At 42.9% G+C, this 14,841-nt stretch overlaps 1 protein-coding gene across 1 annotated transcript; it reads right to left on the minus strand.

Moving 5' to 3' along the window:
- Positions 1-1,281: 1,281 nt before the first annotated feature.
- On the minus strand, positions 1,282-12,923 carry RAB39A (RAB39A, member RAS oncogene family). The gene is made up of 2 exons (XM_075742265.1): positions 12,455-12,923; positions 1,282-3,982 (listed from the first exon to the last, which is right to left on the minus strand). The coding sequence occupies exons 1-2, from the start codon at positions 12,775-12,777 to the stop codon at positions 3,556-3,558; spliced, it is 750 nt and encodes a 249-aa protein (XP_075598380.1). The 5' UTR covers positions 12,778-12,923; the 3' UTR covers positions 1,282-3,555.
- Positions 12,924-14,841: the final 1,918 nt, after the last annotated feature.

A 14,841-nucleotide genomic window follows, 5' to 3' on the forward strand; every position in this document is an offset into this window, starting at 1 on the left:
AGTTAGGCAGCTTGGGTACCGGTAACGGTTTGGCTGTGGCAGGAGGGATCTCAGCGCAGAGCAACTGTAGCGTACTTGGGTGCTCGGTCAAGCCTGGATTATTTTCTGTGAGCACAGGACAGTCACCAGGAATTGAGTCATCTAGCTTGAAGTTAGATTGGTGAGTCTATTCCATACCGAAAGTATAAACGAACAGCTACCTCAAATTTTTTTTCTCTGTTGATTCCTAGGGTGTGTGGCTAGGTTCTGCTTCTTACACAGGACAGATGCAATTATAAGCAAGCTGAAATATCTGAAGAATTCATCTGTAAAATATTTAAATGAGTAGAGGAAGGTTTTTATTCTTCTTTATCAAACTTAAGATAAAAGTAATGAAAATGTAAACATTTTAGGAGTCCAAAACAGTACTTTATATCCATTAATTTGCCAGGCCTATGAATCCAAATACAAACTGTTTACTATTTCAACACTTTTCTGTTTCCTAACTGGGATTTACCAAACTTTAATTTGCAAAAGTTCTGGGGTTTTCTTAATAATCTCTACTTATTAATTTGGCTGCCAAATGAGATTTCTCTAATTTCTGTAATTTCTGGAAATTTCATTCTCATATCAATAGTAAACGTCGTATTTGCCCTTCCTTGGAAGAAAAAAAGAATATACACGCACTGAACTATAATCCATTCTACAGCCTATTCAAGCTGTTACATATATACTGTACTGCAAAGCATCTGAAAGCAAGATGATGTATTTCATCCATTTATCAGACATTTCTATTAACTGCAAGTGTGTAAGTAAGTGAGAAGGTACAGTAGTGGTTTAATATATCATCAAGATAGACAATATTTGAATGTACATGTTAATCTACATTTTTAGGAATTACAAATAAGACAACTATGTGCACAGTACTTAAAAATGCAGTGAACTTCTCTTCTAGTTGCATTGACAGTACCAGTTCCTTACAGTTGAATCTGGTTAAAAGCTTTATTCCCAGTGTAATAAATGTGACACTACAGGTACAACATTGACAGCAGAGATCATTAAGGCTCTGTTCTGATGACTGTTTATTTCTCTGTCCATACCTCCCTTCCACTCCCTTCTTCTCCCAGTCCCTCCCCTCCCCCAACACACCTGATTTTTTTCATACAGAATGAAAAGCTCATTGGCTCCAGAGTATTCAGGAAGTTTAAGATAAAAGATTTTAACCTGAAAGTAATGAAATGTGTAATGAAATGTAGATTCATAGTAATAGCAATACCCGGTACTTATAAAGCTCTTTTAATATTTTTAATTTTTTTTTGGTATGGCAGAAGAAACCAGTATCCACATCCCATGGTGCTAAACACTCCACAACAGGTAGCACACAGAGAAAAGAGTCCAGACTGAAGATCGTAGTCAGATTGGGTCTCAGCAGTCTTTGTGAATTCAAGGAAGAACGATCATCTCTATTTTTGAGATACAGAAGGTGAGGCACAGCAAATGTAAATGTCTTGCTCAGAAACACACAGTGAACCAGTGTGGGTCTGTTGACTCCCCAGCCACTGATTTATTCATTTGCCCATTCTGTCCTCTTAAACAACTAAGAGAAGATCTTCTGAGATACACAACACGGGCCTGGTATCATAGGGGAATCAGTGTCAAATGCACACAGCCTGATTCTGCACTACCTTTTGAGATCTGTAGTCACGTTTGCTTTGTAAAGAGGGTCTAAAATGCCCACAAATCAAAATTGATTTGGTGTAAACAACTAGTATTTGTAGGTTAATAGAGAATCAGGCTCACAGCAATTACTTTGTGGCATACTGAGACTAGAATTAACTAACTGTTTTAATTGCTAATGAATTAAGGCTGATTCCTGTTTATATTAAGGCCTCTGTATCCTTCTATGACAGTGTAACTGTGCCTCAGTGCAAGTGAGACTCAGGGTATTGAAAAAAATTAACCTTTCAGTTCCCTTTGAAGTCAATAATTTTAGTGGCCCTAAATGAATAAAATAACTGGAACCAAACAACCTGTCTCTATACTACGGAATATTTACAAAAGGATTGTAAAAGGACCTAAAAGTAACCTGAGGGAAAACCGATTTCATGTTTGTTGAAGAAGAAAGTTAGATTAGATAGACCTATTGTCTGGGCTTGAAAATGGAGAATTGTTAACACGATAACACACCTTTATATGAAGATAACTGGCTTGATGTTTGAAGGTTATGAATATGCCCAGATAAACTGTAGATGCTTATCAACTCCGGAGATCAAGTCATCTTGTTATACGACTACAGTAAAATAGAAGTAGACTTATTTGGTATTTAAGTGCTAGACATATAGGGCATAGTTTGCATAAAGCTAGTGTGTGTTATATTCAGAGTAGGAAGATGACCTCAAGCTCAGTAAAATGCTACATGATCACAGATTTCTCCTATTATTATTGTTATTAAAAGCTATTATGTGTTGCTTTCTTAGAATAGGGGTTCTCCAACTTTGCTCTCTGTAGCCAAGCATTATTTTAGAAATTCTCTCCTCTCCAAACACTCTATTCCTAACAGTTTTGGTTTTACAACCTTCATTTTTTTAGACAACAGTTTAACATTTGCTGGCTGAGAATAAAACAATCCTTGCTCTATTCAAATTTAAGGCCTGGGTCCCCATGGGTTGCAGCACTTATTAACTATTTTTACTTCGAGTTAGAAGTAGATTTATTTTTTAAAGCTAATATGGAATTTGTTTGTGTAAATTAACAGAATTCCCTAGGCATCAGTGTGGCTATGATAATTACCCAGCTGAGGATCCAGCCTCCAAAATGTAACTCCAGTGGTTGGGAAATCTGTTTTGTATACAAGTCAAATAACAGCTGGATCATATGTGATGTTACACTTAGTTTCACTGGCAATTCGAAAATATTTAATAATAAATTTCATTGCTTCTGTTCTCCATTTTCGTATACAAATAAATCATCTTTTCTAAAACATTCTTTTTCTTTAGTAAGGCTTGTATTCATAGTCATATCAAAAGTGTTTGCTATTGGAGCAATCTTTCAGCTTGCTTTCTTTAGAGTTATCTTTATTATGAAATTCACAGCATTCTAAACTTTAATGGTCATTAGCAACCCTGCACTTGAGTAAAGAATCACATTAAAAAAGTATAAGGTATAATATTTTCATGTCCAAAACTAAGGCAGGATGAACAAAAAAGTAATGAGATCACGTGATCCTCACCTAGCAAGCCTTGATTTTAAACAGTATTCAAAATACAAAGCCCAAGAGAGGATGATGTCACAATGATTATTGCGCTTTCTCAGTGTCTTGCTATAGGACTAGTTTTTCCTTTAGCAATACATAATTTCTTTTCCTGAAGACTACACAAAGTTATTGTACTCTGTAAAAGAAAAAAAGCACTTAAAAGTTTTATGAAGTTATGACCTAGACAGAGGGATAAAAAACCCAAATTACTGTTCTATGGTTCAGCTATGTCATGATCTAATATTGTTTCAAAATTATTATTTTGTTATTTACGTTGGCATCATCTTCTGAACACCCGATGTGCTCTTTGGCATGCTACAAATTCAGCAGATGCACTGTCTTCTGGGCTTTACAGCTTCTTCTGATGAATGTACGACATTTGGAACAAAGCCACTCTTGACACCTTCCCATCCATCTTGTATGGAGATTTCTCCTTTTTTTACAAGTTCATAGATGTCTCGTGTAAGAATTGTAAAGGACTCTTCAACATTTGTGGCATCTTTTGCTGAAGTTTCTATATATTTCATACCACAGTCAGATGACAGTTTTTCAGCTTCTTCTCTTGTAACCTCGCGCTGTGACACTAAGTCACATTTATGTCCTACTAACAGGAACACAATCTGAAAGGGCTGCACATGCATTTTTGCTTCTTCTAGCCAGTCTTTCACATGTTCAAAAGATCGTCGATTTGTGATGTCAAAAACTAGTAAGCCACCCACAGAATTGCGATAGTAAGATCGTGTTATTGATCTGTGAAGGAAACAAAAAAAAAAAAGAAAAAGGAAAATTGAAATACATTTTCTCTACATTTGTAAATTGGTTACTTTTCCACGTGGCAATGTTTTTTTTACTGCTATAAGCTTTATGAAATATCTTTGCTTTTTTAACACTAATTGGAATTTATTAATTTACCTTCTACACACAAAAATGTTGCTTTTTCATTTTTTCTTACATTCAAAAGTCACTTTCTACACATTCTTGAAGCCAACATCTGTACTATGAATTTTGAGTGCTGAATTATTCTGCAAAGTACTCTTTATTAGCAAACTGTGGCACACGTTCACAGAATAAAATACATATATATTTATTTGTCAAATACTTGTTAGTGTTAAAGTCCTTCAGTTTTATACAAACATGCACTTCACTTTGTTCTAATCACTCATTTCAAACTGAAATATGTAGGCATATGTTGAGAAACCTGGAGCCTAAGCTTGCCAATGTGCAAGTGTATCTTTTTGTATTCCTTGCAGAAAAATTCTTTGATAGAAAAATTTGTACAGATAATCATAATTCTTTGTGCTTGCACAAGTCAACAGGTAAGAGACTAAGAAAGGACAGCAAAACTATCCAAAAGTAACTAACTGAGCTGGGCAAACACACACTTACAGAATCATAGAATCATAGAATCATAGAATGGTTTGGGTTGGAAGGGACCTTAAAGATCATCTAGTTCCAACCCCCCTGCCATAGGCAGGGACACCCTCCACTAGACCAGGTTGCCCAAAGCCCCATCCAACCTGGCCTTGAACACTTCCAGGGATGGGGCATCCACATCCACTCTGGGCAACCTGTTCCACTGCTTCACCACTCTCATAATGAAGAATTTCTTCGTTATATCTAATCTAAATCTACCCTCTTTCATGATTCTGTGATGATTCTATGATTTTAAAGGAAGTGACAGCCCATCAAAGAGTGGACACAAGCACTCGTTACTAGTGTAAATATATAGCTAGTGTATATATAAGTATTCTCCTACTGAAATGAGATGCAAAATCTCTATTAACAGTCATTATTTAAAATTATAATTTAGCCAAGAATTAATTCCATTCTATCTTATGATTATGGAGAGGATGCAGCCTCAAAACGTTTGGAATCAGGATGAACTGTACACAGTAACGTATCTTTCCATAACAGTAGCCCCCTCTGATTTTCAGTTCATTGCATTTCATATAGTGTTTTATAACAATTTGAACATATAATTGAATAATTAGCAGCAGTAGTCACATAACAGATAGGTAAGTGCACAGCTGGATAAGGTCTGTGTTTCTTGGCATATCTAAATTCATTTAGCCACAACAAATGGCATTTGAAATGGTTTTATTTAGATAACAGGGATGGATTGTTTGTCCTAATGTTTAGAAAGATTTTTTCTATGTTCCCAGCAATACAGTCCATGGAGTGTCTCCCTGAACAGTTTGAATGTGAAGACAGCAGGATCTTACCCTCAGATTAATTCAAACAGCCTGGATATGAAAAACGACGCATAGTTTTGCAAAAATATTTAAGACCATAAATGAGGGACGTCACATTTTGTGAAGTAATAAATAAAGATGCCATAAAGATCTGTTTCAGGTTTTCTTAAGCATTTTTCTGCTGTAAAGCAGTTGCAAACACAAATGAGTACATTAAAATAATTCAAGTGGTTCTAGAATGAGCAGAAGTGGGTGACAAAAAAGGGATTCAATTTGGAGAAGTGGAAGCTAATACAACCTATTTTCATTTTTAAAAAATCCTGAAAACAGTTATGCAAAAAAAATACATTAGCCAGGGAAGAAAGTAGGTTAGTATTGAAAATGCAGTTCATCATTTACCAAGCACTTATATATAGAACGATGTTATATCACGTATCTATGAACTGGAGTACTGAAAACCAGCCCTCCGTGTGTTACTGGGTGCTTATACACAGCAGTCAGTACCCTTGTCTGTTGTAACTCCTGCAGAGATATGCTAATTTACACTAGCTGATGATCTAAGCCATTATATTTAATTATGTGTATGTATTGCCTGTAACAGATGATTAAAAAGCATCTGTAACTTTGGGCTGCACATCACAAAACTGGATGAATATATGAGAGAGACAGCAGCCGTTTTTTCTAAATTTTTGGTATGTATAATTTGAAATTAGTTTGCTCATTACCAAAAAAAGGGTCAATATACCAGAGAGGCTTTAGAAAACAGTATGAAAAGAAAAAAGTAACACAAAAAGTTTTAAAGATACATATGATACTGTGATTGCCTAACATCTGAGAAAGAGATGATGTTTGTTAAAATATGGTCTATAAATATTTGAATAATTTTACTATTAAGCTAAGTTACTATTTGCAGTTCTATTTTAAAAGAAAGTATTCCTGACAAATAAGACAAAAATACGGAGAAGAAAGTTTAGGGCATCAACTGGGAAAAACGCCTGGGCATGTGAATGTGTTAGGTTGTTCAATGGTATCTGATGCAAAGTATTTGACTTAAATATGACAATCAGAGTAGATTAAGTATTAGACATGTATTTTTAGTAGACAGTTTAGAGTTATTTGGAAAATGAACTGTGTGAAGTGGATGTACTTCTGCTCACTTACACCGTGTATCGCACCTAGAAAGAATGAACGGGCACTGCCTTAGATGGCCTGGTAAGTCTCTCTGCTTCTGTTTTAGTTTGTTTTGTTTATAAAACTAAGTGCAAGGGCAAATTTTGCCTCTTATTAATATTATCACTGAAGATTAGAGGACTTTTAAGTGCCTTCAACAAGGCTTAGGCAGAACTATAACACCAGCACCTAAAGTTGTGCTCCGCTCAGCTGCGTATCTCACCACGGTGCCTGAACGTGTTTGCCGGGGACCAGTGGGGACAGCCCTGCCTTCCCTCTTAGCTCAGATCCGAGCTGCAAACACGCCATTGCTCCAGGTGAGTGCCCAGAAGGGTTCTGCTTGGGAGGGCTTCCCAAGAGCATGCCAACGCCCGCAGAAGCTCCTCACAAAATGCAGAGGAACTTTCTTTTATCTCAGTGGAGGTACCTCTCTTTCACACAGATTCCTCATGCACTACTTCACAAGGCACAGGTCAGTGTTCACGGAGCCCATGGTACAGAGGCTGCTCGAGGGGTTTTGCTCAGAAGATGTACAGCTTTATAGGCTCTACAGGCCATGTCAGTGTACTGCATATGTCTTCACTGAAGAGCTTGATGATGAGAGTGCATGGTGGCCAACGAAAGGTAAGGAGGACTGACAGTAAAAGGCTCTGCATGCAACAGCTGGTAGACTCGTAGATCTCCTTGGGAAGGATGTTATGAATGTCAAGAGTTTATCTGTATTCCATGGAAGACTGAACAAGGACTAAACAAGAGACTGAGTGAGGTTTAGTAAATTAGACAAACTGCATCGGTCTCCAGAAGTCCCTCAAGTTAAAAGTACAGGACAGCAGAATACTCAGGAGAATTCAAAGACTCTATTAGAGACAAGATATCTGAGTATGGACCATAGACAAAACCAGACTGGCCTTTATTGTTTTCTCTCACAAGCAAGGAATCCACTTACATGATTATACACACTTTGGTAAGTGCTGCAAGATCAGACTCTAAAAGCAAAATGAAGTTTTTAACTCCCTTTTTCTTATTACTTTTTGAACAGAAGGAAAAAAATCCCTAGGGTCCTGCAAGCTTTTCAAGTCAGGATGAGGAACTGGTGACAGGTCAGATTTGCTGTAGTCCAACTTACTCATAAAGGATGTTCAAATTTCCATTTCTCAAATTATCCCCATGCAGACCCTAAATTCTCATTGAAATGATGGCTTCTCGTATAGAGTAAACTTTGGTTCAGCTAATTCGTGTCATTAAACTAGCACTATGGAAGGGAATGTGTTACTTGCAGCACCATAATTAATTTTCTGTGAGGAAGGAGGGAGACAGGAGTACTTCCTTTAGTAAGGGGAAAGCCTTAAGTTAGGTACAGGGTGGGATTAGGGTGAAAAAGTACTGGCCAAAAAGCAGTCTTTCTTTGAAAATTGGGGAGACAGCAATGAAGCCTGCCATCTCCTTCCAGGAAACCATTCGGAGGAGGTGCTAGCGGGAAGTGGGAAGCAGAACTTCTTTCAGCACTAGAATCTGGCAAATCTGCCCGTGATTTTGAATGAAAGGGGGAACGGAACCCTTAAATCCATCCCTGCATCTGTGTTTATTCACGTGTCTTATCTCTCTGCCGAAAGCACTTTGTTTTTGTTCTGTTCCTTTGTGCCCAGTACTTCCTTGCTGCCTCCTCTCTCAGCTTTCTGTCACAGAACACTCTGAACCCTTCTCAAAGCGACTGCTCATGAAGTGCCCAAACCAAAGTGTCTGCCCAGGCCTTTGTTCAAGGGGCAAGCTGATATTTCAGGAGGGAGTTTGCCTGCTTCCTATGGCTACGCTAAATGAAGAGGAATAACTCTCCTGCTTAATAGAGGTGACTGTAACCCCTTGGTGAGCGGAAACCTACGTGGCTGTGCAGCTCCTCCGCTTTCAGGCTGGAGTACGCACGTCACGTCACGCCAGCTACTGATGATGGGTGTGCTACAGCCTCCAGTCATTCCACTCTAAATATGTGAACCTTTATGCCATCTTTGCCTGAGAGTTACAAAAATTGATGTAAGCATTATCAAAAAGGTAATTCTTATTTTCTCCCCCACTCTGTCTAAATAAAATAGAGATTACAAAGCTCCTTATCTATGCTGTTATTAAATATGGACTGTCTTAGCATCCTCAAGACCATCCGAAGTTTTTATTTTCAGCAAGAATACTTGTATGAATAATATTTTTGCTCATTTCGTATAATGCTTGGCATTTATAACAAATGAAAGGTGAATACACATAAAGGGTGGGAGAAAATAATTTTCCCTATTAGAACATGCTAAAAAGGTAAGACTGCACCAAGTATTGAAAGGGAATCACGACACTTTGATACTGAATGCTGTAAGGTTCCTCCAGATGGTTCTGTATTTGAAATTGCTGGAGGTGAGACTGCTCCTCAAGAAGTTATATGTTGTGATGTATAATAATGATAGGTTAGAATGTTTTTCCAAAGGATAACTTTGAAGGCTTTAGTTTTAATTGGGAATATTTGTTAAATGCAGATCCTAAATTCTTTTTGAAATTATGACTTCCCATGGAGAATACGTGTTGGTTCAGCTAATTAATTCTGCCTAAACTAGCATTACAGAAGGGGAACAGAAGTCATCCTCTTGGCTTAACCTAAATATTAGGTTAAAGATGTAAGACCCTAATTAATACTCTTGAGAAAAGCCTTGGTAAGATGATGGTCACTGTACAATTGTTTCTGAAAATGAATGAGAAGATGTATTAATCACATCAGACTGTGGCTTTGGGGTGACTTTAAATCAGTCACAGTGTTTCTTGCTCATTATGGTCCTTCTGATCTTTACCAGATGAACCAAACTTTCACTAAAAGCTTTATTTAATTTTGAAGACTTACTTTTATACTATGACTAAAGACTACATTGTAATGGTATTAATTTTGAAAATTCACTTTGCTTAGTCAAAAAGAAGAATAAGGATAGTGTTTTATATTCAAGCCATGTGTTAGAGACAGAATGTATCTAATATCATAGATTACTAAAAAGTGGGTTAATATAGTTGAGGCATCCCCACAATATTTTGCCTGTGTTCCTGAAATGAACTCTCAGTCTTAGCACCACTACCAAGCACTTTATAGCCTTGGAAGTTTCATGGTTTAAATATATTGTTGGATTTAAATACAGAAAAATTAAATAAACAAAAAAAAAATCACAGCAAAGTAGACAATGTGAAACACAGCCAAGCAGCAGATTGCGCTAAAGGACAGCTAATCTCAAGATGGAAAGCAGCCTAAGGTTCACCCCTCGTTTACCTGAGTCTGCAATACGGACCTGAGTCTATACTGAGCAAGTCTGTAGGTTCTTGTTCTATGGAAGCGTTAAGAGTTACCGATTATGTCGTTGTTGTCACTATGGCACCTAGCACAATGGGGGATTCTGCTTAGTGATGCCTTACTGATATCAAAGTAAATACAGTCAGTAACTGCCCTGTCTGAGCTCAAAAGAAGTAAACTGGCACCAGTGTCTGCACTTCCTTCTTGTGGAAGTGGTGAGAATGACTTTATTTGAGAAGTGATGCAAACAGCACATGTTAAAGATCATTTCTAAGACCATGCATGAAGTTCAGTTCAAATACAGTAGCAGCAATGAACCAGACACATGTAAGATTTTTTTCCAGAACAATTTCTCCAAGAAAATAAGTGCTGTCTTTCAAGAGAGTGTGGTGGTAGCAGTGTCACACCTTATTTTTCCCCTGGGAATGTCCCTAATGCCTGGGATTAAAAGAAGGAGATTATTATGCAGCCAGTAGTTTGCCCTGCACACAGGGAACACCCCAGGGAGCCTTAAAGCCAGGTTTTACCTCCTCTAAAGTCCCAATGCAAGTGAACCAGAGCAAAACTGGGAAATCACAACTGCAAACTGCTTGGCGTTCCACAAAATTAAATTACTTCTTGGAATAATTAATTCTTCCCCAAGACCATCTTTGCTTGTGATCTATAGTCTTCTCTATTAGCAGAGAACAGGATGTGCAAGATTTTAATCCGTGATGTATAATTTAATAAAATATTTATAATTTACTTGAGTAAGTGTAAAACAGACTATACAATAAATGATATTTGGTACACCAACTGACAAGAAACTCCTAGTGGAAAAGCAAACACAGATGTTTAAAACTACTTCCTTCAGTTTGTATCTTCTAGGTATTAGAAAAAACACAGATGTATACTAATGGTAAATTTTAAAGCAACTGACTGCATGACTCATCACTGTACATCCCCTGAGCATTCCTGGGTAAAGGGTGGCTATCATTTGATTTAAAATGTATGCAAAATTCTGTATTTGCATTCCTTTCAGTCAAGTGCCTTGTCATTGGCCATCCCTGCTATTTGTCAGCAAATTCAAAATAAGAGATTATACATTCTTTGTCACTTGTTTACAAGCATTTTATGTTCTTTGCTGGAAAGCACAAGGATGATGAAAAATGCTAAGAGCTTACCATTATCACTGTTAATTTATTTGTTAAAGAGGCCTACCTGCAAAAATATGTATAAAGTTGTGACACATGCAAGCCCAGGAAAGTTTTTTGTTGTTTCACTGTAATGCTTGTTATTGAAGAAAAAAAAAAAAAAAAAGGGTTGGTGTCCCCTGGTAAGACAGTGAAATCCCACCTCTTCAGCCGAGTGTGAGAATCCACACAACTGTTGCAGCGGAAGACAGGGAACATAAAAGAATCGATTCTGGCCGGTGAGGAGACGTATTTCCCCCCTACTGCTAGCATCCCAGGGACAAGTGTGTGGGTCAGGTACCACATATCGCAACAGATGGATGGGCTATGCATTAGCCTCCCACCTGAGCTCATACCTACTGAACCCCAAGTCCAAACTAAAATCCATACGCAACTTGCCTGGAGTGGCGAGCACTGCAGGTACAACAGAGCCACAACAGTAAGGGAATGATAGTACCAGTTTGTATGTTGGGGAATGACCGTGACTCTTTTGGGGCAGGAAAAGAGTGTCGTTTTGCTACCTATTTGTGACAGAGAGGAGAAAGCAGAGGATTTAATACTCAGTGCAGCATTTGAGCTTGTTCAGCTACACTATAAATGACAGAGGTATTAGTGAAGGCTCCTGGCAACCATCAGTGCAGAGCAGGTGCAGAAGGCAGATAAAACACTAATAAGAGACTGCAGCTGGCTGCCCGGTGGCTTCCACTCTGCCAAGGCTGCGCTGGTGCTCACAGTGCTGCTGTGCTGGAAGGAGAAAGAGCAGGGAGGTGGCCTGGTCTCTCCGGATTGCATGGGAGGGAGAGCTACGGCAGAGGAAAATACTGCAGGGGAGGATGAGTTCTGAGGTGATGACAAAGTAAGAAATGCAGAGCGAAGCAGGGGCCTCCTGCTGCAAAGAAGGAAAAAAATGCAGAGGAGGGATGGCCAGCCTAGGGCCAGGGCTTGAGGGCAAAGATGAGGGAGGGAAGGAGAAACAGAACAAGGCCACTTGTTACCCCCTAGTGTGAGCTGGGAGGGGAAGGGTGGCTGTTCCCTGGTGGGTGTTAGGGGAAAGGGTGGGGAAGGAGGAAGCTCCTGGGGGTAACTGGTGGGCAGTGGGGTGAGAGGGATGGTAGGCCACAGGGCTGGGGGGCACTGGCAGGCAATGGGGTGGTGAGGCTGGATGGCAATGGGGTGGAGGGCTCTTCTGAGGCACAGCAGCCAGAATGAGACGTGCTGGGGGACAAGGCAAAGTCCTTGGGGCAGGAGATGTGCTGGACGATGAGGGTACGGTGCCGGAAGGGTCGTGGGGGCCGGGGCTGCGGGGCAGGGTGTGCCTGGGGACCGGCAGGTTTGGGGGGCAGACGGGAGGGGATGGGGGGGAAGATCCTGGGTCCTGTACCTGAACCGCTCCTGCCCCGCCGTGTCCCAGAGCTGCAGCTTGACCCTCTTGCCGGGCTCGATCTCCACCAGCCGGGAGAAGAAGTCCACCCCCACGGTGGGGTCGGAGTGCAGCGGCCCCGGGAAGCGGCCCTCGGTGAAGCGGTGCAAGAGGCAGGACTTGCCCACGGTGGAGTCGCCCAGCACGATCAGCCGGAACTGGTAGATCCAAATCGCCGCGTCCATGGCGGCCCCGGCCTGGCCCGGCTCCGCCTTGGGGCTCTTCCTGGGGCTCCTGCGCGGCCGGTGCCTGCACCGCGCTCCGATCGCCCCAACGCCCGGCATCGGCGCAGCGGGCGGGCGGCGGCGGGGGGGTGCGCGGGGCCCGGGGAGCCGCTCCCGCGGGTGCAGGACGGGGCCCCCGTGCCGGCCACGCCGGGCAGGGCGGTGGCGGCGGGCGGGCGGTGGCCGGGTCCCCCCGCCCCGCTCCCGGGGCGCCGCGCCGGGCTCCCGGTGGCTGCCCGGGCGGGGCGGGGCGGGGCGGGGCGGGCGGTGCCCGAGGGCGCTGTCCCTTCAGCACCGCGCTGCCCCGCTCCCGCCGCCGGCCCCGGCCCTCGGGCCCCGGCTCTGCGCCCCCGCCCCGGCTTCCCCGGGCCCTCCCGCCGCCGGGTGCGCGCTGGGGCCCGCCTCTCCCGCCCGCTCTGCGGTGGCGCGGCCGAGCCGCCCGCCGGGGCCTCCCACCATGCCGTCATGTGCGCGGCGAGACGGGCCCTCCCCCGCGGCGCGGCGGGCAGGGCAGGGCAGGGCAGGGCAGGCAGCGAGGCCCCGCGCCCACCGCTCGCCCCACGGCGGCTCTGCGGAGGGGATCGCCGGCCGCCGCTGCCTTGCGGCTACAGCCTGTGCCCAGGGCCCGGCTCACCCAATAAAGCCGCTCCTCCCGTGGGCAACAAGTCGGGGCGGGGGGGGGGAGGAGGAGGGGGATGCTGGGGGGGTGGGAAACAGGCCGGCCTAGAAAATCAGGTGGGAGAGAATCGGGCTGTTAAAGCGTGAGATTTGCAAAGAAAAGTGGGAGCAGAAAGGAAATACCCGGGAAGGAGCGGAGGAACCAGACAAGCAGCTGAAAAAGGGGCAGGGAGCTGAAGGGAAGCTGGTGGGGTGGGAGCTGGGCAGGGGCTGCCCGCAGGAGTGCGAGCTGGAAAAGAGGCAGAACAGCAAGTAGAGGAACAAGTGCCAGGTGGTAAAGATGGGCTGAGCAAGTGGTGAAAGGGAAAAGCAGAGCCAGCGATCTAGATATTCCCAGAGAGAACCATGCAAACTGTCTTGAGAAAAGGCACAATACTGGAAATGACAGGGACATACACTCTTCATTTCCCAGTGGAATGTATTGGGCCTTTGTGAAAGTACCTTTACCTACGGTAATGGAACAATTCTGTCAGTAGAGATGCCTGCTGGAGAAATTTCTTTGCCCCCCCCCCGGGATCTTCAGCTAAGTGTCGTGTTATGATAAATCTGCTGAGCAATAGATTCCTCAGATTTCTTTTCAAGTCTCAGGACCATGCAGGGTAACAAACACTAACAGGCCTCAGATTGCTGGTAAGGGCATTCGAGCCAAATAAGCAGAAATCCTAGGACTTCTGGTAAACAGAATCACAGCAGTTTCTTCTGCAGATTGGGCTGGGGCGAGGGCGCTGGGGGCAGAGAGCCTGAGAGCTGAGCCAGAGTAGGCTGGGTGAGCTGGGAAGTAGGTTGCTGCTGGCAGAAGGTCAGCAGCAAGTGGATACTCACATGAATGGGCACTTTGATAGTGAAAGGACAGGGAGAGGAGATGGGCAACATTTTTTTTTACACAGCCTGCTGTTTTCCGCTGTTAATGTCAGGCACAGACGCAGCTAAAACCATAACTGCCTGTGGCTGGTTAGGGGCATATCTGAAGCCACGTTTCTTTTTTAACTCTGTGGGGCAGTTTGTTATGATGAGTGATCTCATTGCCTGAGTCTGGTTTTGTTATTCCACTGCATTACCAGTGTGAGACTAGTCTGTTTCCTCACGTAGGCTTAGGTAGACCTTGCAGCTCCACAGGGTGCATGAGTGAGACCAAGGGCACCTTTGCCCTTCAGCTGACCAAGGGCAGGGTGAAGTCAGAAGAGGAAGTTGCACGCACTGCTCAGGAGATCATGTCCTCCAGCCCCCAAATGAGTCTGGGTGGGATGTACAAGTGTAGTTGTCCCTGGGAGACTCATCCAGATGACCCCAGAAGCTTCCAGCAGGGACTTGGCCTGGCAGCCCACAAGCTATAAAAGGCACAGCCAGGAGCTGCGAGAGGGGTTTATCTTGTAGTGCACGCTGAGCTGTAGCTGCAGGATGCTGCCAGCTCCAAGAATCTGGACTCTCCAGGGACCTTTTGGGCTG

The sequence above is a fragment of the Balearica regulorum genome, chromosome 1 (assembly GCF_011004875.1).
Source record: "Balearica regulorum gibbericeps isolate bBalReg1 chromosome 1, bBalReg1.pri, whole genome shotgun sequence".
Lineage (NCBI taxonomy): Eukaryota > Metazoa > Chordata > Aves > Gruiformes > Gruidae > Balearica > Balearica regulorum.